Source organism: Triticum urartu, chromosome 5A, assembly GCF_056163025.1.
Source record: "Triticum urartu cultivar PI428250 chromosome 5A, HENAU_Tu73, whole genome shotgun sequence".
Taxonomy (NCBI): Eukaryota; Viridiplantae; Streptophyta; class Magnoliopsida; order Poales; family Poaceae; genus Triticum; species Triticum urartu.
The window spans coordinates 327290434-327316807 of NC_141877.1; the positions used below are offsets into that span (position 1 = coordinate 327290434).

The window sequence follows — 26374 nt, forward strand, 5'->3', positions numbered from 1 at the left end:
TACTCAACTAGCATGACTCTAATATCACCATCTCCATATCTCAAAACAATTATCAAGTATCAAACTTCTCATAGTATTCAACACACTCATAAGAGAATTTTATTATTCTTGAATACCTAGCATATTAGGATTTTAAGCAAATTACCATGCTATTTAAGACTCTCAAAACAATCTAAGTGAAGCATGAGAGTTCATCTATTTCTATAAAATAAAACCACCACCGTGCTCTAAAAGGATATAAGTGAAGCACTAGAGCAAATGACAAACTACTCCGAAAGATATAAGTGAAGATCAATGAGTAGTCGAATAATTATGCAACTATGTGAAGACTCTCTAACATTTAATAATTTTAGATCTTGGTAATTTATTCAAACATCAAGCAAAGCAAAATAAAATGACATCTAAGAATGGAAAACATCATGTGAAGAAGCAAAAACTTAGGATCAACCGAAACTAACCGATAATTGTTGAAGAAGAAAGGTGGGATGCCAACCGCGGCATCCCCAAGCTTAGACGCTTGAGACTTATTGAAATGTTATCTTGGGGTTCCTTGGGCATCCCCAAGCTTGAGATTTTGTGTCTCCTTAATTACTCTCATATCATGGTCTCCCTAAATCTCAAAAGCTTCATCCACACAAAACTCAACAAGGACTTGTGAGATAAGTTAGTATAAACCATTGCAAAAACCTTATCATACTCTACTATAGCAAATCACTAAAATTATTATTCAACATTTCATACTAAATGCCTCTGCATATTTAATAGTCCTATCCTCAAATAGAATCATTAAAGAAGCAACCATATGCAAACAATGCAAACATAACAGCAATCTGCCTAAACAGGATAGTCTGTAAAGAATGCTGCAACATCCATACTTCCCTAGCTCCAAAAATTATGAAATAAAATTCCCACTGTAGTAAATTTATCAGAGCTTAATATGCAAAAGGTTTCAACATTTTATCACATCCTGACTTTTCTAGGGAATTATTGCAACAGCAGTAAACTTTCTGTTTTCAAACAGCAACATGTATACTTGTAACATAGGCATAGTAAAGGATATCAATGCCACTTTTATTGGAATAAAATATGAAAAACATTGTTCTAAATAACAGAATGCAAATCCTAGCAAACTAAATTGACGCTCCAAGCAAAACACATATCATGTGGCGAATAAAAATATAACTCCAAGTAAAGTTACCGATGAACGAAGACGAAAGAGGGGATGCCATCCGGGGCATCCCCAAGCTTAGGCTCTTGTCTATCCTTGAATATTACCTTGGGGTGCCTTGGGAATCCCCAAGATTAGGCTATTTCCACTCCTTATTCCATAGTCCATCGAATCCTTACCCAAAACTTGAAAACTTCACAACACAAAACTTAATAGAAAACTCGTAAGCTCCGTTAGTATAAGAAAATAAATCACCATTTCAAGGTACTGTAATGAACTCATTCTTTATTTATATTGGTGTTAAACCTACTTTATTCCAACTTTTCTATGGTTTATAAACTATTTTACTAGCCATAGATTCATCAAAATAAGCAAACAACACATCAAAAACATAATCTGTCAAAAACAGAACAGTCTGTAGTAATCTGGATCAAACCTATACTTCTCGAACTCATAAAATTCTCAAATAAATTGATGGACCTGAGGAATTTATCTATTAATCATATGCAAAAATAAATAACTAAATATAACTCTCCAAATAAAAATGGCAGCAATTCTCGTGAGCGCTAAAGTTTCTTACAGCATGATCAACAAGACTTTCCCCAAGTCTTCCCAAAGGTTCTACTTGGCACAAACACTAATTAAAAGCATAAACCACATCTAAAAAGAGTCTAGATGAATTATTTATTACTAAACAGGAACAAAAATCAAGGAACAAGAATAGGATTGGGTTGCCTCCCAACAAGAGCTATCGTTTAACGCCCCTAGCTAGGCATGATGATTTCAATGATGCTCACATGAAGGATAAGAATTGAGACATAAAGAGAGCATCATGACGAATATGAATAGAACATTTAAGTCTAACATACTTCCTATGCATAGGGATTTTGTGAGCAAACAATTTATGGAAACAATAATCAACTAGCATAGGAAATCAAAACAAGCATAACTTCAAAACTTTAAGAACATAGAGAGGAAACTTGATATTATTGCAATTCCTACAAGCATATATTCCTCCCTCATAATAATTTTCAGTAGCATCATGAATGAATTCAACAATATAACCAGCACCTAAAGCATTCTTTTCATGATCTACAAGCATATAAATTTTATTACTCTCCACATAAGAAAAATTCTTCTCATGAATAATAGTGGGAGCAAACTCAACAAAATAACTATCATGTGATTGAAAATTAAGATCAAGATGACAAGTTTCATGGTTATCATTATTCTTTAAAGCATACGTGTCATCACAATAATCATCATAGATAGGAGGCATGCTTTCATCATAATAAATTTGCTCATCAAAACTTGGGGGACAAAAAATATCATCTTCATCAAACATAGCTTCCCCAAGCTTGTGGCTTTGCATATCATTAGCATCATGGATATTCAAAGAATTCGTACTAACAACATTGCAATCATGCTCATCATTCAAATATTTAGTGCCAAACATTTTATAGATTTCTTCTTCTAGCACTTGAGCACAATTATCCTTTCCATCATACTCACAAAAGATATTAAAAAGATGAAGCATATGAGGCAAACTTAATTCCATTTTTTTGTAATTTTCTTTTATAAACTAAACTAGTGATAAAACAAGAAACTAAAAGACACGATTGCAAGATCTAAAGATATACCTTCAAGCGCTAACCTCCCCGGCAACGGCGCCAGAAAAGAGCTTGATGTCTACTACACAACCTTCTTCTTGTAGACGTTGTTGGGCCTCCAAGTGCAGAGGTTTGTAGGACAATAGAAAATTTCCCTCAAGTGGATGACCTAAGGTTTATCAATCCGTAGGAGGCGTAGGATGAAGATGGTCTCTCTCAAGCAATCCTACAACCAAATAACAAAGAGTCTCTTGTGTCCCCAACACACCCAATACAATGGTAAATTGTATAGGTGCACTAGTTCGGCGAAGAGATGGTGATACAAGTGGTATATGGATAGTAGATATGGGTATTTGTAATCTGAAAATATAAAAACAGCAAGGTAACTAATGATAAAAGTGAGTGTAAACGGTATTGCAATGTGTGGAAATAAGGCCTAGGGTTCATACTTTCGCTAGTGTAAGTTCCCTCAACAATACTAACATAATTGGATCACATAACTATCCCTCAACATGCAACAAAGAGTCACTCCAAAGTTACTAATAGCGGAGAACGAATGAAGAGATTATGGTAGGGTACGAAACCACCTCAAAGTTATTCTTTCCAATCAATCCGTTGGGCTATTCCTATAAGTGTCACAAACAGCCCTAGAGTTCGTACTAGAATAACACCTTAAGACACAAATCAATCAAAACCCTAATGTCACCTAGATACTCCAATGTCACCTCAAGTATCCATGGGTATGATTATACGATATGCATCACACAATCTCAGATTCATCTATTCAACCAACACATAGAACCTCAAAGAGTGCCCCAAAGTTTCTACCGGAGAATCACGACGAAAACGTGTGCCAACCCCTATATGCATAGGTTCATGGGCGGAACCCGCAAGTTGATCACCAAAACATACATCAAGTGAATCACGTGGTATCCCATTGTCACCACAGATACGCACAGGAAGACATACATAAAGTGTTCTCAAATCTTTAAAGACTCAAACTGATAAGATTACTTCAAAGGGGAAACTCAATTCATTACAAGAGAGTAGAGGGGGAGGAGAAACATAAGATCCAACTATAATAGCAAAGCTCACGATACATCAAGATCGTGCCAAATCAAGAACATGAGAGAGAGAGAGATCAAACACATAGCTACTGGTACATACCCTCAGCCTCGAGGGAGAACTACTCCCTCCTCGTCATGGAGAGCACCGGGATGATGAAGATGGCCACCGGAGAAGGATTGCCCCCTCCGGCAGGGTGCCGGAATGGGTCTAGATTGGCTTTCGGTGGCTACGGAGGCTTCTGGTGGCGGAACTCCCGATCTATTGTGCTCACGGATGTTTTTAGGGTATATGGAGATATATAGGCGGAAGAAGTATGTCGGGGGGCCATGAGGGGCTCACGAGGGTGGAGGGCGCGCCCTGGGGGGTGGGCGCGCCCCCCTGCCTCGTGACCTCCTCGCAGATCCCCTGACGTGCACTCCAAGTCTTCTGGGCTTCTTTCCTTCCAAAAATGAGTTCTGTGAAGTTTCAGTTCAATTGGACTCTGTTTGATTTTCCTTTTCTTCGAAACCCTAGAACAAGGTAAAAACAAAAACTGGCACTGGGCTCTGGGTTAATAGGTTAGTCCCAAAAATGATATAAAAGTGTATAATAAAGCCCATAAACATTCAAAACAGTAGATAATATAGCATGGAGCAATCAAAAATTATAGATACGTTGGAGACGTATCAGGGACGTATCCTCCTTCTTGATCCAGCAAGGGGAGAGGAGAAGTTGAGGGAGAACTCCGGCAGCACGACGACATGGTGGTGGTGGAGCTCGTGGTTCTCCGGCAGAGCTTCGCTAAGCACTGCGGAGGAGGAGGAGTTGGAGGAGGGGAGGGATGCGCCAGGGAAGGGGGTGCGGCTGCCCTCTCTCTACCACACTATATATAGGGGGAAGTGCAGAGGAGGAGGCGCCCTAGAGTTTCCCTAGGGGAGGGGCGGCGGCCACAGGGGAAACCATAGATGGGTTTGGGCGCCCCCACCCCTAGGAAACTTGCCCCCCCAAGCCGGGAGGGGCGACTGCCCTAGGGGAGGCGCCCCCACCTCTCCATGTTACGTGAGAGGGGGTGGGAGGGGCGCACATCCCCTTAGTGGGCTGGTGTGCCCCCTCCCCTTGGCCCATAAGGCCCCCGACGCTTGTCGAGGCCTCCGAAACACCTTTCGGTCACGCTGGTCGTCACCCGGTACTCCCAAAACAATTCCGGACTCCAATACCCTTCGTCCAATATATCGATCTTCACCTCCGGACCATTTCGGAGTTCCTCGTCATGTCCAGGATCTCATCCGGGAATCCAAACAACCTTCGGTAACCACATACTATTTCCCATAACAACTCTAGCGTCATCGAACCTTAAGTGTGTAGACCCTGCGGGTTCGGGAACTATGCAAACATGACCGAGACACCTCCCCGTCCAATAACCAATAGCGGGATCTGGATACCCATATTGTCTCCCACATGTTCCACGATGATCTCATCGGATGAACCACGATGTCGGGGATTCAATCAATCCCGTATACAATTCCCTTTTGTCCATCGGTATGTTACTTGCCCAAGATTTGATCGTCGGTATCCCCATACCTCGTTCAATCTCATTACCGGCAAGTCTCTTTACTTGTTCCGTAACACATGATCCCGTGGCTAACTCCTTAGTCACATTGAGCTCATTATGATGATGCATTATCAAGTGGGCCCAGAGATACCTCTCCATCACATGGAGTGACAAATCCCAGTCTCGATTCATGCCAACCCAACAGACACTTTCGGAGATACCTGTAGTGCACCGTTATAGCCACCCAGTTACATTGTGACGTTTGATACACCCAAAGCACTCCTACGGTATACGGGAGTTGCACAATCTCCTAGTCTAAGGAAATGATACTTGACATTAGAAAAGCTCTAGCAAACGAACTACACGATCTTGTGCTATGCTTAGGATTGGGTCTTGTCCATTACATCATTCTCCTAATGATGTGATCCCGTTATCAACGACATCCAATGTCCATGGTCAGGAAACCATAACAATCTATTGATCAACGAGCTAGTCAACTAGAGGCTTACTAGGGACATGTTGTGGTCTATGTATTCACACATGTATTGCGGTTTCCGGTTAATACAATTATAGCATGAACAATAGACAATTATCATGAACAAGGAAATATAATAATAATCATTTTATTATTGCCTCTAGGGCATATTTCCAGCATACCCCTCCCCCGACAAAGGGAAAGCGTAAGGTTTGAAGGTGAACTTGCAGTTGCTTCATCATTGGACCTTGAATTTTTTTTCTACGTTCAACATACACCATAACATTATCCATGTCAAAATTTGGCATTATCCTTGGTCCACTTTCTATTTATAAGGCATTAAATGAATTTCTAGGTATGATTCTTCCTGGGAGATGATTCAATTTGTAAGTAACCTCCATCACAACTTTTGTGTAACTCTCTCAAAGTTATACCAAAACTAGTAAAGGTCACATCATGACCTCATGTGAAGTTATATATTTTTCATACTTAATTTACACTCTTTTAAAACTTAAAAACAATTCACCTACATTAAATACCTAGAAATTCATTTGATGTCCTAAAAATATTAAATTAACTCTAAAATGTCCCAAAACTTTACATGGTATTTCTAATGATGTGACTTTAGTGGAAAAAAATTGCACCATAACCGTCAACCTAAAACACTAAAACCACACACACACAAACTGACCAAAAAATGCAAGTAGTGGGCTAGTCAAAAGAGACCATCATTGGTATTTCCCACCTATAAGTAAGTCAGATACTAGTGGCATGCAGAAATATGTGCCCACCACTGGTATTTTTGGCCCAGGGATATTCTGGGCCCGAAATACTAGTGGCGGGGGCATGTATTTCTGCCCACCCTGATAACTCAACCAGCACCGGCGGCCCAAATTTTGTGCCCGCCACTGGTAATTTGGACCCACGACTAACCTAGGACATTGCTACCAGTCGGGGTTGTAAAATGGGGCCCCAGCCAGTGTATGAAGTTTTTCTAGGACCTACCATTGACCTCGAATGTGGAAGAATCTCGTGTTGGCATCACCCTCGCGGGTATTATTGATGTGAGTGCATTGTTGTTGGAAATATGCCCTAGAGGCAATAATAAAATGGTTATTATTATATTTCCTTGTTCATGATAATTGTCTATTGTTCATGCTATAATTGTATTAACCGGAAATCGTAATACATGTGTGAATACATAGACCACAACATGTCCCTGGTAATCCTAGCTCGTTGATCAATAGATGGTTATGGTTTCCTGACCATGGACATTGGATGTCGTTGATAACGGGATCACATCATTAGGAGAATGATGTGATGGACAAGACCCAATCCTAAGCATAGCACAAGATCATATAGTTCATTTGCTAGAGCTTTTCTAATGTCAAGTATCATTTCCTTAGACCATGAGATTGTGCAACTCCCGGATACCGTAGGAGTGCTTTGGGTGTATCAAACGTCACAACATAACTAGGTGGCTATAAAGGTGCACTACAGGTATCTTCAAAAGTGTCTGTTGGGTTGGCACAAATCAAGACTGGGATTTGTCGCTCCGTGTGATGGAGAGGTATCTCTGGGCCCACTTGGTAATGCATCATCATAATGATCTCAATGTGACTAAGGTGTGAGCCACGGGATCATGTGTTACAGAACGAGTAAAAAGACTTGCCGGTTGAAAGGATCGATATAGTTGACTAGAGGGGGGTGAATAGGCAACTAACAATTTTTAGCTTTTCTTTACCAATTTAAACTTTGCATCAAAGTAGGTTGTCTAGATATGCAACTAGGTGAGCAAACTATATGATGCAACAACAATAAGTACACAACCAAGCAAGGGATGTAACACAAGATAAGCTTGCATGAGTAAAGGGATGCGATAACCAAGAGTGGAGCCGGTGAAGACGAGGATGTGTTACCGAAGTTCCTTCCCTTTGGGAGGAAGTACGTCTCCGTTGGAGCGGTGTGGAGGCACAATGCTCCCCAAGAAGCCACTAGGGCCACCGTATTCTCCTTACGCCCTCACACAATGCGAGATGACGTGATTCCACTATTGGTGCCCTTGAAGGCAGCGACCGAACCTTTACAAACAAGGTTGGGACAATCTCCACAACTTAATTGGAGGCTCCCAACAACACCACAAAGCTTCACCACAATGGATTATGGCTCCGCAATGACCTCAACCGTCTAGGGTGCTCAAACACCCAAGAGTAACAAGATTCGCGAGGGATTAGTGGGGGAATTAAATTTCTCTTGGTGGAAGTGTAGATCTAGGCCTTCTCAACCAATCCCTAGGAGATCAACAAGTTTGATTGGCTAGGGAGAGAGATCGGGCGAAAATGGAGCTTAGAGCAACAATGGAGCTTGGGGTGGAAGAGGTAAGTCAACTCGGAGAAGAAGTCTCCCTTTTATAGTGGAAGAACAAATCCAACTGTTACCCACCAACTCAGCCTGCGACGCACGGTACTACCGCACCGGAGACGCGGTACTACCGCCCGGGCCCGCGGTACTAACGCAGGGCACTGCAGTACTACCGCTCATGCAGCAGTATCCAAAATAGCCCTGATGTGATGAAGCAGAGGGCGGTAGAACCACTAGCGCGGTACTACCGCAAGGCAGGGATAGTCCAGATTTGGGAAGGCACGGATATATAAAAATACATGCGTGGCAACTTTCGCTGAGTTAAGATCTATGCAAAAATCCGACACGGTAGTACCGCAAAACTGGAGCGGTACCACCGCTTAGGGCGCGGATGTAAAAAATTACATCCGCCCCTACTTCCGCTCGTGCTGCTGAGCCTGCCCTGAGGCCACAGTACTACCGCGCCCTAGGAGCGGTACTACCGTGGGCACCTGCGGTACTACCGTGCCCGCGGCCGGTACTACCGTAGGGGCCTGCAATACTACCGCTCCGAAGAGCATTACTACCGCATGCCCCAGTTTAGCCACACTAGGAGTCCTTCATTTTTCAGAGACAAGGAGAAACAGAGGGTGCTCCAAAGAGCCAAATGAAAGGTGGTGCAAAAGGAACAGACGTGTACGTGTTGATTCCACCCAAACCTTTCCAATGCGGACCCCCTCTTAATAGTACTGCTTTCCTACGACTCAAACCACCGAAAAGAAACATAGAGAAACGCCGTCTTCAATATTCTTCGAGGGTCACCAAATCGTCTTGTGCGTAGACATGATATATCTGAAATTCTCAATTCACACGATTAGTCCGCAAAAGCATTGTCATCAATCGCCAAAACTACTAAGGGATAAATATGCCCTTACAATCTCCCCCTTTTTGGTGGATTGATGACAATACGGGATTTGCACATAGGAATATACATAAAGCATAGGCAAAGCCAACATATATAAAATATAGACGGGCTCCCCCTAGATGTGTGCGCTCTGGAGATGTGCTTTGGACTACACGGCACACATACTAGGATCAGCACTCCCCCTATATTTTATAGATGAGGCAACTCTTGCAAAGGAGCAACTAATACTAACAGAGAGGCAAGATAATACATATGAGCATAAATTAACTAGCACAAGATAGCATAAGCTCACGGGCTACTAAGCAGGAAAGACAATAAGATACGATAGAGTGCATATGTCTTACACTATATGATAAGGGAACATGACTCACGACAAACCAAACCAAAGCAAACGAGGTCCAACAGAACAAGAGAAAACACGACATAAGACTTGCAAATCCTATGCTCTCTCCCCCTTTGGCACCGAGACACCAAAAAGGCAGAGAGGACACCTACAACACAGGTGGTAGCTCAGCTCCAGGGATCACTCATCAAGCTCCTCATCGGTCTCGGCAGCGGGAATTGGCTCCTCCTCCTCCTCTGACTCAGACCACTTGTAGCCCTGCTTCACCATCCAGGCAGCCTCAGGAGTGATGACCCTCTCGGACCCGCTCGACACGTGCTCGCTGAACGTCCTCAAGATCCTCTTATAGTGCTGGCGGCTCTGCTTCTGAGCAACATGAGTCATGTACTGTCCCTTAGCCTGCATGCAGAAAAGAGTCTTCATCTTGTCCTTGAGCTTCTTAGCACAAGATGGCTCAGCAAAAGGAGGAGCAGATCCCTCAGCACGACCAGCAGCCACTTCCTCCTCAGCCTCTTCCTCATCACCCTCCATCCTTGCTGCCTCAGCCTCAGGCCTAGTAGTGGTATTGGCCCACTTGTTCTTCTGGCATAGTCGGATGGGCTCATAACGAACCCAGTCTGGAGCATGAAACTCTTCTTGAGGAAAGAGCTTATCCCAAGTCTGCGAGATCAGGAGCTGCAGGTATGGTCCATAGATAGGCACTTTGTGATTGAGGACCGCAAACTGGAGTTCACACCACATGATGTGAGAAACATCAAGAATGCCAGGAACTTGGACACAGGCCTTCTCACAAAGAAGCGTCATATCAACGAGATAAGCATGCACCTTGTCCTTGTCACCAATGCGTGGAAAGAGGGTGTTGCGGAAGATGCGGTACATGACATCAAGGTAGGAGCTGAGCACCCATGTTTTCTTGTTGTTGGCCAACTTCTTCTCCACATAGTAGGGCTGAAGCTTGTTCTTGTTGCAGACTCTGAGTTAGCATGAGGGCGGGCACAAACGGGCTCATTGAGCCCCTTATCAAGAATGTTCAGCATATTCATGAACTCCTTCCATGTAGCAGACAACCTGTTCCCATTGGTCATCCAAGTCATGGTCCTTGCCTCATCTGGATGGAAGTGAATAGAGGCAAAGAATTGAGCCACGATCTTGGGGTCAAAATCCTTGTGGAACGAGATGAAGTCTTCAATGCCAAACTGCTCCACGGCATCCAATGCCTCACCAAAGTATGGTCGGTCCTTCCTCATATGATTCAAGTCAATCCATTGAACAGGAACATAGATGTTCTACTTGGACTTAATCACATCGAGGTAGATGAGAGCCTGCTGCTTGGTCCAGAAAAGATCACAGCCTCGAACATTCTCACGAGGTTGAACATAGGGGTTGATCCTCCTCAGACAGATGAACTCAGAGAGAGGCATCTCATCCATGATCATAGTGGGCTCCTTCATCTTGGATGTGGTGGTCTTGGTGCGGCGTTGTGGGGCATTGGAGCCCTCGGGAGCCTCTTGGTTACGTAAACGCTAGGAACTTGTGTCACGACTGGGATTCGAGCGCCAAGCCTGTGAACCGGAGCCACCATCGAAGACACACACAAGAACACATGAGAAAACAAGAAGAATCAAAACAAAGACCACAGCCAAGCGAGCGAAACATGTAGAAATAAGATTGGGTAGTTGCCACAATGTAGTTTCAAAGTCAACGGTAGTGCCTCACCCCTAAGCGGAAGTATTTTTTTTACTGCTGCTCTAGCCGCGGTAGTACCGTGCCGGGATGGCACAATAATACCGCGCCTGGAGCGGAAGTAAAATTCTGCTTCCATGCCTCGGGCGGTAGTACTGCTCCAGAGGAGCGGTAGTACCACACAAGGTGGTTACGGATAGAGCAGTAGTACCACACGGGAGGTGCGGTAGTACCGCTCGGACCCCAATCCGGCACGAAACGGATCTAGGCACATCCGTAGCTTTGGAGCGGTACTACGGTTGATCGAAAATACAGTGTGGCAACATTCCAAATGGCATTTCTATAGCATTACACCTCTCCTACATCGTACTCTTGCAAAGATTTAGCCTAAAATCTCAAGAACAACATGCATCTCCCCAAAACCTAATAGCAAAACGACGAAGCAACGAGAGAGGGATTTGGGGAGAAACCTTGTTCCGTGGCAAGAGGACGAGGTGGGGATCGATCCCACCGATCGAAATATGAGGAGAGTGGCTGGAAGCGAAGATCCAGCGAGGTCCTCCAGTGGCGTTCTTGGGAAGGAGAGAGAGAGAGACGAAGTGGGGACAAGGAGTTGAATAGGTATGGGGGAGTTAGAACCCCCTGCCCGCTCTTGACCCCCACCCACTCGTGACGGCGCGGTAGTACCGCGGGTCATCGCAGTAGTACCGCCGCCAGGATGGTAGTACTGCTCTTCTAGCGGTAGTAAAAAATTACTACCACAAATGGAAGCGGTAGTACCGTGCCGGAGATGCAACTATGCGTGCACAGAGCACCCCATATCCTGCGGTAGTACCGTGGCTTTCCACGGTAGTACCGTAACCCCAAGAAAATGCAAGTTTCGACTAGCAAAGAGAAACATGGTTGTAGCAACGCAACCCACAAGCAACCGGACACTCAAAAGACACCCACGACGCAACTCAAAGACAAGCACGAGACAAGGAACAACAAAAGGCAACACAAACATGAAACTCAACTTCTCCAAGGAGAGGGCGGTGGCCGGAGCCACCTATGTGTGAGTTAATTGGTATGGCACCGCGAAGAATTATCCTTGGGCCCATGACCAAAACTCGTCTTCGAAGCACAAGTACCGTCAAAAATGGCTAATGTGAAAGACTTGATCAATTTATGCATAATGGGGGGAGGGAGAGTTCATTGAGAGAACAACACTCCCCCTATGTCCATGCCTACATCTAAACAAGATAACAAGTTGAGTATGGTGGGGTGTGCAAGGGTTCAAGCAACATTGCTCGAATCAATGATATTTAGCACATGCCTTAACTCGTGAAATCTTGCTTCATCCAAAGGCTTCATGAAAATATCTGCAAGGTTATCATGAGTGTTGACATAGTTGAGCTCGATCTCCCCTCGCCTAATATGATCCCGGATGAAGTGATACCGAATCTCAATATGCTTCGTCTTGAAGTGTTGCACCGGGTTGAGAGAAATCTTGATGGCACTTTCATTGTCACACCAAAGAGGCACTTTGTCACAAATGACAACATAATCCTTTAAAGTTTGCCTCATCCATAGAAGTTGTGCACAACAACTACCGACGGCCACATACTCCGCTTCGGTGGACGAGAGAGACACACAACTTTGCTTCTTAGAAGACCAACTCACCAAAGAGAAACCAAGGAATTGGCACCCTCCGTAAGTTGACTTCCTATTCACTTTGTCTCCCGCCCAATCGGAGTCTGAATAGCCTACAAGGTTGAAGCTCGCTCCTCTTGGGTACCATAGGCCAAAGTTTGGGGTATGAGCCAAATATCGAAAGATTCGCTTGACCGCCAGAAAGTGGCTTTCCTTAGGTGTGGCTTGAAACCGTGCACAAATTCCGACACTCAACATGATATCCGGTCTAGATGCACAAAGGTAAAGCAAGGAGCCAATCATGGAGCGATATGCCTTTTGATCCACTGCTTTACCATTGAGATCTAAGTTAAGTTGGCATTTGACAGGCATTGGAGTGGAAGTCGGCTTGACATCACTTAGCTTGAATCTCTTGAGCATATCTTGAGTGTATTTGGCTTGGTTGATGAAGGTTCCTTCTCTTCGTTGCTTGATTTCGAACCCGAGAAAGAACTTCAACTCTCCCATCATGGACATCTTGAACTTCGAGGTCATGACAGCGGCAAATTCCCCATTGAAAGCTTTGTTAAGAGAACCAAAGATAATGTCATCAACATATAGTTGGCACACAAACAACTCCCCTTTGACCATCTTAGTAAAAAGAGTGGGGTCTATTTTCTCAATTTCAAACCCACTATCTTGCAACAATTCAGTAAGGTGGTCATACCAAGCACGTGGGGCTTGTTTAAGGCCATAGAGTGCCTTATCGAGTTGGTACACGTGATCGGGGAAATAGGGATCCTCGAACCCGGGGGGGGTTGTTTGACATACACCAACTCATTAATAGGACCATTAAGAAAATCACTCTTCACATCCATTTGTTGCAACTTGAAGTTATGATGAGAAGCATAAGCAATCAACAAACGAATAGATTCAGGGCGAGCAACGGGAGCAAAGGTTTCACCGTAGTCGATACCCTCGACTTGGGAGTAGCCTTGAGCTACCAAGCGAGCCTTGTTGCGGACAATAATTCCATGAGCATCTTGCTTGTTCTTGAATATCCACTTGGTTCCAATGACATTATGGTTCCCCGTTGGCCTTGGCCCCAATCTCCACACCTTGTTGTGCTCGAAGTTGTTGAGTACTTCATGCATAGCATTAAGCCAATCCGGATCTTCGAGCGCCTCATAGACCTTTTGGGGTTCAACACAAGAGACAAATGCGTGATGTTCACAATAGTTTGCCAATTGTCTACGAGTGCTTACCCCCTTTCATATGCTTCCAAGAACATTTTCCATGAGATAACCCTTGGTAGATAGCTTGGATGCAATCTTGGCGGCACGACGCTCCAATTCCTCCTCAGGAGTGAGTTGAGGAGCGGTTACTTGATCATCTTGAGCATCATCTTGAGGTTGTTCTTGATCTTGAGCTTGCTCTTGATCTTGAACTTGCTCAGAGGAGAGAACTTGACCTTGGGCATCACTTGGTGGTTCAATGCCATCTAGAGGTTGATCTTGCCCTTGGTCTTGTTCATGAGGTTGAGGGCCTTCACTTTGTTCTTCGGAAGCGTGTGGGTCTTGGGTTGGTGATGGTTCCACTTGAGTGGAACATTGTCCTTCTCCTTCGGCCACAAGGGGTTCCTCAATGGGTAGGATAAAACCAACACCCATTCTTCTTATGGCTTGGGGAGGAATTTCATCACCTACATCACAAGTACCACTTTGCTCCACTTGGGAGCCGTTATTCTCATCAAACTCCATGTTACACGTCTCCTCAATAAGTCCCGTGGACTTATTGAGGACACGGTAAGCATGAGAGTTTGTAGCATAACCAACAAATATGCCCTCATGAGCTCTAGCCTCAAATTTAGACAAACGAACACCTTTCTTGAGAATGAAACACTTACACCCGAACACCCGAAAGTACTTGAAGTTGGGCTTGTTACCGGTGAGTATCTCATATGGAGTCTTGTTCAAGCCTTTGCGGAGGTAGAGCCGATTGGATGCATGAAACGCGGTCTTGATGGCTTCGGCCCAAATGTTGTATGGATACTTGAACTCCACCATCATGGTTCTTGCCGCATCCATCAACGTTCGGTTCTTCCTCTCTGCTACACCATTTTGTTGAGGGGTGTAAGGTGCGGAATATTGATGTTTGATCCCCTCATCACCAAGAAACTCATCCAAGGTGTAGTTCTTGAACTCGGTGCCATTGTCACTTTTTATTGTCAAGATCTTTGCATTGTGTTGACGTTGAGCTTAATTTGCAAAGTCAATGACGGTTTGTTGGGTCTCACTCTTCCTCTTGAAGAAGTACACCCAAGTGTATCTTGAATAGTCATCCACAATCACCAAGCAATACTTTCTACCACCAAGGCTATCAAAGGATGGAGGCCCAAAGAGATCCAAGTGAAGGAGCTCGAAAGGCCTCTTTGAGTAAATGATAGTTGTGGGAGGGTGAACCTTCTCATGTAGCTTTCCTTCAATGCAAGCACGATCTTTGGCAAAACTAACATTTATTAGTCCACGGACATGGTCCCTCTTGTGAATACTTTGCAAAGATCTCATATTGACATGGGCTAAATGGCGATGTCAAAGCCATCCCACGTCAACTTTAGCCATTAGACATGTCACGGTCTTAGTGGGTCGCTCCGAAAAGTTAATCACATAGAGACCATTCTCGACATGCCCAACAAAGGCTACTTTAAGAGTCTTGCTCCACAAGAGGGCCATAGTATCAATATCAAAGAAGGTGGCAAAGCCCATGATTGCAAGTTGACGAACGAAAAGTAAATTGTATGCAAGGGACTCAACAAGCATGACCTTCTCGATCGTGAGATCAGGAGAAATGACAACCTTGCCAAGCCCCAATACCTTAGAGGACAAGGCATCACCCCACTCGACATTGGTGGGCATAGATGGAATCTTTTGCACGTCCACCACCAAGTCCTTGCTTCCGGTCATATGATTAGTGGCTCCACTATCGAGCAACCATGATCCCCCATCAGAAGCAAACACCTACAAGAGATCAATGCTTGGTTTTAGGTACCCATTTTGTAATGGGTCCTTTGATGTTAGTGACAAGGGTCTTAGAAACCCAAATAGACCATTGAATGTACTCATAAGGAGAACCAACAAATTTAGCCTAAACATGCCCATCACTAGCACGACATAACACATAGGAAGGGTTAAAGTCGTCGGCTTTGTTGGAAGGGGTGGCATTGCCCTTCTTGACACCACCACCCTTCACATTGTTCTTCTTCTCCTTAGAGGCACCTTCTCCCTCTTTGAAAAAATTTTGCATGAGAGGAGGAGGTCGTTTGGCCTTGCCATTCTTCTTCTTGTTCTTGGACTTGGGTGCGAACCCAATCCCTTCCTTGGACACAACTTCCTTTTGATTGCTCAAAAGATCGTTGAGGTTCTTCTCACCTTGTATGCACGACACAAGGCCTTTCTCAAGTTGCTCCTTAAACTTTGCATTCTCCTCAACAAGATGCACATGCTCACAACAAGGGTTAGTAGCATTTGCATTATAAATTAAAACCATATGAGGAAAAGTGGCTTTCTCCTTGGTTAGCCTCACTAGGTGAGCAACCTATATGATGCAACAACAATAAGTACACAACCAAGCAAGGGATGTAACACAAGATAAGCTTGCACGAGTAAAGGGATGAGATAACCAAGAGTGGAGCCGGTGAAGACGAGTATGTGTTAACGAAGTTCCTTCCCTTTGAGAGGAAGTACGTCTCCGTTGGAGCGGTGTGGAGGCACAATGCTCCCTGAGAAGCCACTAGGGCCACCGTATTCTCCTCACGCCCTCACACAATGCGAGATGCCATGATTCCACTATTGGTGCCCTTGAAGGCGGCGATCGAACTTTTACAAACAAGGTTGGGGCAATCTCCACAACTTAATTGGAGGCTCCCAACAACACCACGAATCTTCGCCACAATGGAGTATGGCTCTGCGATGACCTCAACCGTCTAGGGTGCTCAAACACCCAAGAGTAGTAAGATCCACGAGGGATTAGTGGGGGGAATCAAATTTCTCTTGGTGGAAGTGTAGATCTAGGCCTTCTCAACAAATCCCTAGGAGATCAACAAGTTTGATTGGCTAGGGAGAGAGATCACGCGAAAATGGAGCTTAGAGCAACAATGGAGCTTGGGGTGGAAGAGGTAAGTCAACTCGGAGAAGAAGTCTCCCTTTTATAGTGGAAGAACAAATCCAACCGTTACCCACCAACTCAGCCTGAGACGCACGGTACTACCGCACCGGAGACGCGGTACTACCGCCCGGGCCCGCGGTACTAACGCAGGGCACTGCAGTACTACCGCTCATGCAGCAGTATCCAAAATAGCCCTGATGTGATGAAGCAGAGGGCGGTAGAACCACTAGCGCGGTACTACCGCAAGGCAGGGATAGTCCAGATTTGGGAAGGCACGGATATATAAAAATACATCTGTGGTAACTTCCGCTGAGTTAAGATCTATGCAAAAATCCGACATGGTAGTACCGCAAAACTGGAGCGGTACCACCGCGTAGGGCGCGGATGTAAAAAATTACATCCGCCCCTACTTCTGCTCGTGCTGCTGAGCCTGGCCTGAGGCCATGGTGCTATCGCGCCCTAGGAGCGGTACTACCATGGGCACCTGCGATACTACCACGCCTGCAGCCAGTACTACCATAGGGGCCTGCGGTACTACCGCTCGAAGAGCAGTACTACCGCATGCCCCAATTCAGCCACACTAGGAGTCCTTCATTTTGCAGAGACAAGGAGAAACAGAGGATGCTCCAAAGAGCCAAAGGAAAGGTGGTGCAAAAGGAATAGACGTGTACGTGTTGATTCCACCCAAACCTTTCCAACGTGGACCCAACTCTTAATAGTACGGCTTTCCTACGACTCAAACCACCGAAAAGAAACATAGAGAAACGTCGTCTTCAATATTCTTCGAGGGGCACCAAATCGTCTTGTGCCTAGACATGATATATCTGAAATGCTCAATGCACACGATTAGTCCGCAAAAGCATTGTCATCAATCACCAAAACTACTAAGGTGTAAATATGCCCTTAACTGGTAACGAGATTGAACGAGGTATGGGGATACCGACGATCGAATCTTGGGAAAGTAACATACCGATGGACAAAGGGAATTGTATACGAGATTGATTGAATCCCCGACATCGTGGTTCATGCGATGAGATCATCATGGAACATGTGGGAGCCAATATGGGTATCCAGACCCCGCTATTGGTTATTGGCCAGAGAGGAGTCTCGGTCATGTCTGCATGGTTCCCGAACCCGTAGGGTCTACACACTTAAGGTTCGGTGACGGTAGAGTTGTAATGGGAATAGTATGTGGTTACCAAAGGTTGTTCGGAGTCCCGGATGAGATCCTGGACGTGATGAGGAACTCCTAAATGGTCCGGAGGTGAAGATCGATATATTGGACGAAGGGTATTGGAGTCTGGAATTGTTCTGGGAGTATCGGGTGACGACCAGCGTGACCGAAAGGAGTTTCGGAGGCCCGACAAGCGTTGGGGGGCCTTATGGGCCAAGGGGAGGGGGCACACCAGCCCACTAAGGGGTTGTGTGCCCCTCCCAACCCATCTCACGTAGCCTGGAGAGGTGGGGGCACCTCCCCTAGGGCAGCCTCCCCTCCCGGCTTGGGGGGCAAGTTTCCTAGGGGTGGGGCGCCCAAACCCATCTAGGCTTTCCCCTGTGGCCGCCGCCCCTCCCCTAGGGAAACCCTAGGGTGCCTCCTCCTCCACCCTTCCCCCTATATAGAGTGAAGGAGAGAGAGGGCAGCCGCACCCCTTCCCCTGGCGCAGCCCCTCCCTCCTCCAACACCTCATCCTCCTCTGTAGTGCTTGGCAAAGCCCTACCAAAGAATCGCAAGCTCCACCACCACGCCGTTGTGCTGCCAGAGTTTTCCCTCAACTTCTCCTCTCCCCTTGCTTCATCATCCCGGGTTGTACATGTGTTGAACTTAGAGGCGCCGTCCGTTCGGCGCTAGATCAGATCTTCCGCGATTTGAATCGCCGTGAGTACGACTCCATCAACCGCGTTCCTGTAACGCTTCCGCTTAGCGATATTCAAGGGTATGAAGATGCACTCCTTCTCTCTCATTGCAAGCATATCCTAGATTGATCTTGGTGACACGTAGGAAAATTTTGAATTATTACTATGTTCCCCAACAGTGGCATCATGAGCTAGGTCTATGCGTAGATTCTATGCATGAGTAGAACACAAAGTAGGTGTGGGTGATGATTTGTTCAATTTGCTTACCGTTACTAGTCTTATCTTGATTCGGCAGCATTGTGGGATGAAGTGGCCCGGATCGACCTTACACGTACTCTTACGTGAGACTGGTTCCACCGACAGACATGCACTTGATGCATAAGGTGGCTAGCGGGTGTCTGTCTCTCCCACTTTTGTCATATCGGATTCGGTGAAGAGGGTCCTTATGAAGGGTAAATAGCAATTGCCATATCACGTTCTTGCTAGAAACCCATAGCAGCCACGTAAAAATGGAACAACAATTAGAGGACGTCTAACTTGTTTTTGCAGGGTATGCTATGTGATGTGATATGGCCAAAAGGATGTGATGAATTATATATATGTGATGTATGAGATTGATCATGTTCTTGTAATAGGATTCACGACTTGCATGTCGATGAGTATGACAACCAGCAGGAGCCAAAGCAGTTGTCTTAATTTATTGTATGACCCGCGTGTCAATGAAAAACGTCATGTAATTACTTTACTTTATTGCTAACCGTTAGCCATAGTAGTAGAAGTAATAGTTGGCGAGACAACTTCATGAAGACACGATGATGGAGATCATGATGATGGAGATCATGGTGTGATGCTGATGTCTAGTACACAACCTTCTTCTTGTAGACGTTGTTGGGCCTCCAAGTGCAGAGGTTTGTAGGACAGTAGCAAATTTCCCTCAAGTGGATGACCTAAGGTTTATCAATCCGTGGGAGGCGTAGGATTAAGATGGTCTCTCTCAAGCAACCCTGCAACCAAATAAGAAAAAGTCTCTTGTGTCCCCAACACACCCAATACAATGGTAAATTGTATAGGTGCACTAGTTCGGCGAAGAGATGGTGATACAAGTGCAATATGGATGGTAGATATAGGTTTTTGTAATCTGAAATATAAAAACAGCAAGCTAACAAGTAATAAAAGTGAGCGAAAACGGTATTTAATGCTAGGAAACAAGACCTAGAGTTCATATTTTCACTAGTGCAAGTTCTCTCAACAAGGATAACATAATTGGATCATAACTATCCCTCAACATGCAACAAAGAGTCACTCCAAAGTCACTAATAGCAGAGAACAAACGAAGTGATTATTGTAGGGTACGAAACCACCTCAAAGTTATTCTTTCTGATCGATCTATTCAAGAGTCCATAGTAAAATAACACGAAGCTATTCTTTCCGTTTGATCTATCCTAGAGTTCGTACTAGAATAACACCTTAAGACACAAATCAACCAAAACCCTAATGTCACCTCAAGTATCCGTGGGTATGATTATACGATATGCATCACACAATCTTAGATTTATCTATTCAACCAACACAAAGAACTTCAAAGAGTGCCCTAAAGTTTCTACCGAAGAGTCAAGACGAAAACGTGTGCCAACCCCTATGCATAAGTTCATGAGGTCACGGAACTCGCAAGTTGATCACTAAAACATACATCAAGTGGATCACATGAATATCCCATTGTCACCACAGATAAGCACATGCAGGACATACATCAAGTGTTCTCAAATCCTTAAAGACTCAATCCGATAAGATAACTTCAAAGGGAAAACTCAATCCATTACAAGAGAGTAGAGGGGAGAAACATCATAAGATCCAACTATAATAGCAAAGCTCGTGATACATCAAGATCGTGCCAAATCAAGAACACGAGAGAGAGAGAGAGAGAGAGAGATCAAACACATAGCTACTGGTACATACCCTCAGCCCCAAGGGTGAACTACTCCATCCTCGTCATGGAGAGCGTCGGGATGATGAAGATGGCCACCGGAGAGGGATCCCCCCTCCGCAGGGTGCCGGAACGGGTCTAGATTGGTTTTCGATGGCTACAGAGGCTTGCGGCGGCGGAACTCCCGATTTAGGTTATTTTCTAGAGGTTTCAGTATTTATAGGAATTTTTGTCATCGGGAACAAGTTAGGAAGGTGCCCGAGTCATCCACGATATAGGGCGGCGCGCCCGGGGGGTAGGGCGTGCCCACCACCCTCGTGGACGGCCCGGGACTCTACTGGCCCAACTCTTTTACTCCGGGGGCTTCTTTTGGTCCATAAAAAATCATCAAAAATTGGCACGTCAATTGGACTCCGTTTGGTATTCCTTTTCTGTAAAACTCAAAAACAAGGAAAAAACAGAAACTGGCAATGGGTTCTAGGATAATAGGTTAGTCCCAAAAATCATATAAAATACCATATAAATGCATATAAACATCCTAGATGGATAATAAAATAGCATGGGACAATCAAAAATTATAGATACATTGGGGACGTATCAAGCATCCCCAAGCTTAATTCATGTTCGTCCTCAAGTAGGTAAATGATAAAAACAGAATTTTTGATGTGGAATGCTACCTAACATAATTTTCAATGTAATTTTCTTTATTGTGGCATGAATATCCAGATCTGAAAGATTCAAGACAAAAGTTTAATATTGACATAAAAACTATAATACTTCAAGCATACTAACCAAGCAATTATGTCTTCTCAAAATAACATAGCCAAAGAAAGCTCATCCCTACAAAATCATATAGTTTGGCCATGCTTCATTTTCGTCACACAAAATGCTCCCATCATGCACAACCCCGATGACAAGCCAAGCAATTGTTTCATACTTTAGTATTCTCAAACTTATTCAACTTTCACGCAATACATGAGTGCGAGCCATGGACATAGCACTATGGGTGGAATAGAATATGATGATGGAGGTTGTGAGGAGAAGACAAAAAAGGAGAAAGTCTCACATTGACGTGGCTAATAAACGGGCTATGGAGATGCCCATCAATTGATGTCAATGCGAGGAGTAGGGATTGCCATGCAACGGATGCACTAGAGCTATAAATGTATGAAAGCTCAACAAAAGAAACTAAGTGGGTGTGCATCCAAATTGCTTGCTCATGAAAGCCTAGGGCATTTGAGGAAGCCCATTGTTGGAATATACAAGCCAAGTTCTATAATGAAAAATTCCCACTAGTATATGAAAGTGACAATATAAGAGACTCTCTATCATGAAGATCATGGTGCTACTTTGAAGCACAAGTGTGGAAAAAGGATAGTAGCATTGGGGGGGCAATGCTCTATTAATGATGATCATCACACTTCTATTTATTTACAACTCAAAGATTACAACTCGATGCTAGAACAAAGTATGACTCTGTATGAATGCCTCCGGCGGTGTATCGGGATGTGCAATGATTCAAGAGTGACATGTATAAAAAATTATGAGTGGTGGCTTTGCCACAAATGCGATGTCATCTACATGATCATGCAAGGCAATATGAAAATGATGAAGCATGTCAAAATAAACAGAACGGTGGAAAGTTGCATGGCAATATATCTCGGAATGGCTATGGAAATGCCATAATAGGTAGGTATGGTGGCTGTTTTGAGGAAGATATAAGGAGGCTTATGTGTGATAGAGTGTATCATATCACGGGGTTTGGATGCACTGGTGAAGTTTGCACCAACTCTCGAGGTGAGAAAGGGCAATGCACGGTACCGAAGAGGCTAGAAATGATGGAAGGGTGAGGGTGCGTATAATCCATGGACTCAACATTAGTCATAAAGAACTCACATACTTATTGCAAAAATCTACAAGTCATCAAAACCAAGCACTAAATGCATGCTCCTAGGGGGATAGATTGGTAGGAAAAGACCATCGCTCGTCCCCGACCGCCACTCATAAGGAAGGCAATCAAAGAACACCTCATGCTTCAAATTTGTCACACAGCAGTTACCATACGTGCATGCTACGGGACTTGCAAACCTCAACACAAGTATTTCTCAATTTCACAATTACTCAACTAGCACAACTCTAATATCACCATCTTCATATCTCAAAACAATCATCAAGTATCAAACTTCTCATAGTATTCAATGCACTCTATATGAAAGTTTTTATTGTACCCATCTTGAATGCCCATCATAGTAGGACTAATTTTATAACCCAAGAAAATTACCATGCTGTTCTAAAGACTCTCAAAACAAAATAAGTGAAGCATGAGAGTTCATCTATTTCTTCAAAACAAAACCACCGCCGTGCTCAAAAAGATATAAGTGGAGCACTAGAGCAAATGACAAACTACTCCAAAAGATATAAGTGAAGATCAATGAGTAGTCGAATAATAATGTAACTATATGAAGACTCTCTAACATTTAAGAATTTCAGATCTTGGTAATTTATTCAAACAAGCAAAACAAAAGAAAATAGAATTACACTCCAAGCAAAACACATATCATGTGGTGAATAAAAATATAGCTCCAAGTAAGGTTACCGATAGATGAAGACGAAAGAGGGGATGCCTTCCGGAGCATCCCCAAGCTTAGGCCCTTTTTTGAAAGGAACACTGATGCATTCCATTACATAAGATTGCTAGACAAAACGCCAGCTACACAGTCATTTACAAAATCTGGAATCTGATCAAGCCAACACTCAAAAGTGCCTACATTCATGGTTGTGCCGTACGCAGCAAGGGTGTGCGCAGCTTGGTTACATGACCTTGAAACATGTTTAATACATACATCAGATAGGCCAATCTGTAATTGAAATTTGATCTCTCTAAACACCACACCTAAGGCAGAGAGGTTATAATCTTCAGATGTGATAGCCTGCTTTAGCACCAACGAATCGGTTTCAAAGATCACTCGATCACATCCCAGCTGAATTGCTGCATTTACGGCATGGAGCATCGCTAGTGCTTCTAAATGTAGAGGCTCAGTCACATGTTCCAAATTACCTGCTCCCGCTGCCAAAAGCTCGCCTTTGTTGTTCCTTATAGTGAACCCCCAGCCTCCTGAATGAAATTCTTCGTGGAAGGCCCCGTCTATGTTGATCTTCAGGATATCAGCAAGAGGTGGAGCCCACTTTGAAGTACATTTGAGTTTTGCACTGTCTTTTTGCTGCATAGAATTGATTGCATTAGCAAGCTGATGATTAATTGAAAAGGAGATTTCATCATTTGTTTTCATAGCATCTCTAGAATTGCATTTATTTCTCTGATGCCACCAAAACCACAGGAGCAAACAGGTTTTTAATTTTTCCTCCTCCTTTAGATTGAGCACTTCCTCCATGAATTTAAAGGAGTCTAGACAAGCCAAGAATTGGAGCCTAACATGTTCAAGTTGGGTTTGCCTCCATATGGCCTTCACTTTTTTTGCATTTAAGGAAACAATGGCCTCCATCTTCATCTAATCTAACGCATACAGGGCATCGGGTGTCAACTTCCATACCTCTGCTTTGAAGCTTCGTTCGTAGAGGTAGGTTGTATGTCGTCATCCGCCATAGAAAGTGTAGTATCTTATTGGGAAGAGAAATCTCCCACAGTCTTCTCCACTTAAAATCACCGTCTTCAGCAGCTGCACTGGAAGAAGATGTTAGACCTGAAGGAGACTCATGGTCTCTATCATTGACTGCTACCTTGTAGGCAGATTTCACAGAGAAAATCCTTTTTTATCAAATTGCCAAGCGACGATGTCCTCTGCATGTTCCTGAATAGGGATTTGCAGAATTATGGTAGCATCTTATGGAATAAATGTTTGCTGAACCAGCTGCACATCCCATGTGTTTGTGCTGAAATCAATTAGTTCTGTCACTTAGTTATGATATTATGTCCTTTTTCGTGATAACTTTCCTGGTGCTTTCCCTTGGTATCCAAGGATCAGTCCAAATCTTGATATTTTCCCCATCCCCGATCCTCCATATGATGCCTTTTTCAGTAATTGCAATCCTTTCAATATACTACGCCATACATAGGAGATACCTTTGTTTGGGGTGGCTTCCAATATTGATTTCCCTAGATAATATCTTGCAGATAAGACTTTGGCACATAATGACGTTGGGTTTTGTAGCAGTCTCCATGCCTGTCTAGCTAGCACAGCTAAATTGAATGAGTGCAAGTCCCTAAAGCCTAATCCTCCATCCTTCTTTGGCTTTGAAAGTTTATCCCATGGCACCCAGTGTATCTTTTTCTGTTTATCCATTTGGCTCCACCAATAACGCCCTATCATGGAACTCAGATCATCACATAGGGACTTTGTAATATACACTGGGATTGCATGTGCTACTGCTTTTATTAGTATTTCTTTCCCTGCCTTTGACAACATCTTTTCCTTCCATCCTTGTATCTTCTTCCACACCTTCTCTTTTATATATTCAAATGTTTTTGTTTTTGATTTACCAACATAGGTTGGGAGTCCCAAATATTTTGAGGATAATCCTTCCCTTGATATATGTAACATATGCCTCACTTCCTCTTTATGCCATGGTTTTGTATTTTTGCTATAGAGGATTGATGATTTGTCTTTGTTGATCATCTGTCCTGAACAAGCTTCATATGTCTCTAGAATGTGATTCACTTCTTGGGCATTTCTAGCATTCGCTTCCATCAAAAGTAACGAGTCATCGGCAAACAGGAGATGGCTGATGCTAGGTGGTCCATTTCATATTTTGACTCCCTTTAGTCTTCCACTTTGTTCAGCTGCATATAGCATGGACGAGAAACCTTCAGCACATAGTAAGAAAAGATAAGGGGATAGGGGGTCCCCCTGCCTCAAGCCTCTTTGTGGAATTATTATGTCTGTAACATCCTTGTTTACCTTAATTCGGTATCTTACAGTGGTGATGCATTTCATTATTAGTTCAATCCAGCCACTATCAAATCCGAGTTTATGCATGATGTCCTTCAAGAAACTCCACTCTACATGATCGTAAGCCTTACTCATGTCCAGCTTGACTGCTGCATAGCCCACCAACCCCTTTCTCTTTCTCTGCGGGAAATGTGTTAATTCATATGCCAAGAGGATGTTATCTAATATCAGTTGTCCTGGTACAAAGGCACTTTGGTTTGGTGATATTATGTCTGGAAGAATTAACTTTAGGAGGTTGGTAATTACCTTGGATACTAGCTTATATGTCACATTGCATAGGCTTATGGGTCGCAGGTCTTTGATCTTCTCTGGCTTGGCATTTTTTGGAATAAGCACCACTAATGTGTCATTCCAGTTTCCTGGTATTTGTCCTCCTCTTAGAACATTGAGGACTTCTTTTGTAACCTGCTCGCCCACCATATGCCAGAAACATTTAAAGAAAACTGCTCGCATCCCGTCTGGAACAGGGGCTTTTAGATCACCAATATCATTTAGAGCAACTTTCACTTCTTCCTCTGAATACTCTGCACATAATATTTCATTCATTTCTGCAGTTATCTTCGGATGGACAGATTGCAGAACAACCCCATTGCTTTGGCTTGCCGTAGAGGATAAAATGTTGAAGTAGTCTGCTATATGCTTGTCGGTGTCAAAACCGGCGGATCTCGGGTAGGGGGTCCCGAACTGTGCGTCTAGGCCGGATGGTAACAG

The 26374-nt window shown here is 44.0% G+C and overlaps 1 protein-coding gene across 1 annotated transcript; it reads right to left on the reverse strand.

Annotated features, from left to right (window-relative positions):
- Nucleotides 1-23377: 23377 nt before the first annotated feature.
- LOC147971258 (uncharacterized) lies at nucleotides 23378-26209 on the reverse strand. Its single transcript, XM_087523892.1, has 2 exons — nucleotides 25910-26209; nucleotides 23378-23917 (listed from the first exon to the last, which is right to left on the reverse strand). Exons 1-2 carry the CDS (start codon nucleotides 26207-26209, stop codon nucleotides 23378-23380), a joined length of 840 nt encoding a protein of 279 aa, XP_087380018.1.
- Between the last annotated feature and the right edge of the window lie 165 nt (nucleotides 26210-26374).

What these genes read in the sequence shown, in the direction of transcription:
- LOC147971258 (XM_087523892.1), bottom strand. Translation starts at nt 26,209, where the DNA reads ATGAATGAAATATTATGTGCAGAGTATTCAGAGGAAGAAGTGAAAGTT. An exon ending in CATATAAGCTAGTATCCAAG is followed by an intron (nt 23,918 to 25,909) that starts GTAATTACCAAC and finishes AATTCTATGCAG; the next exon opens with CAAAAAGACAGTGCAAAACT.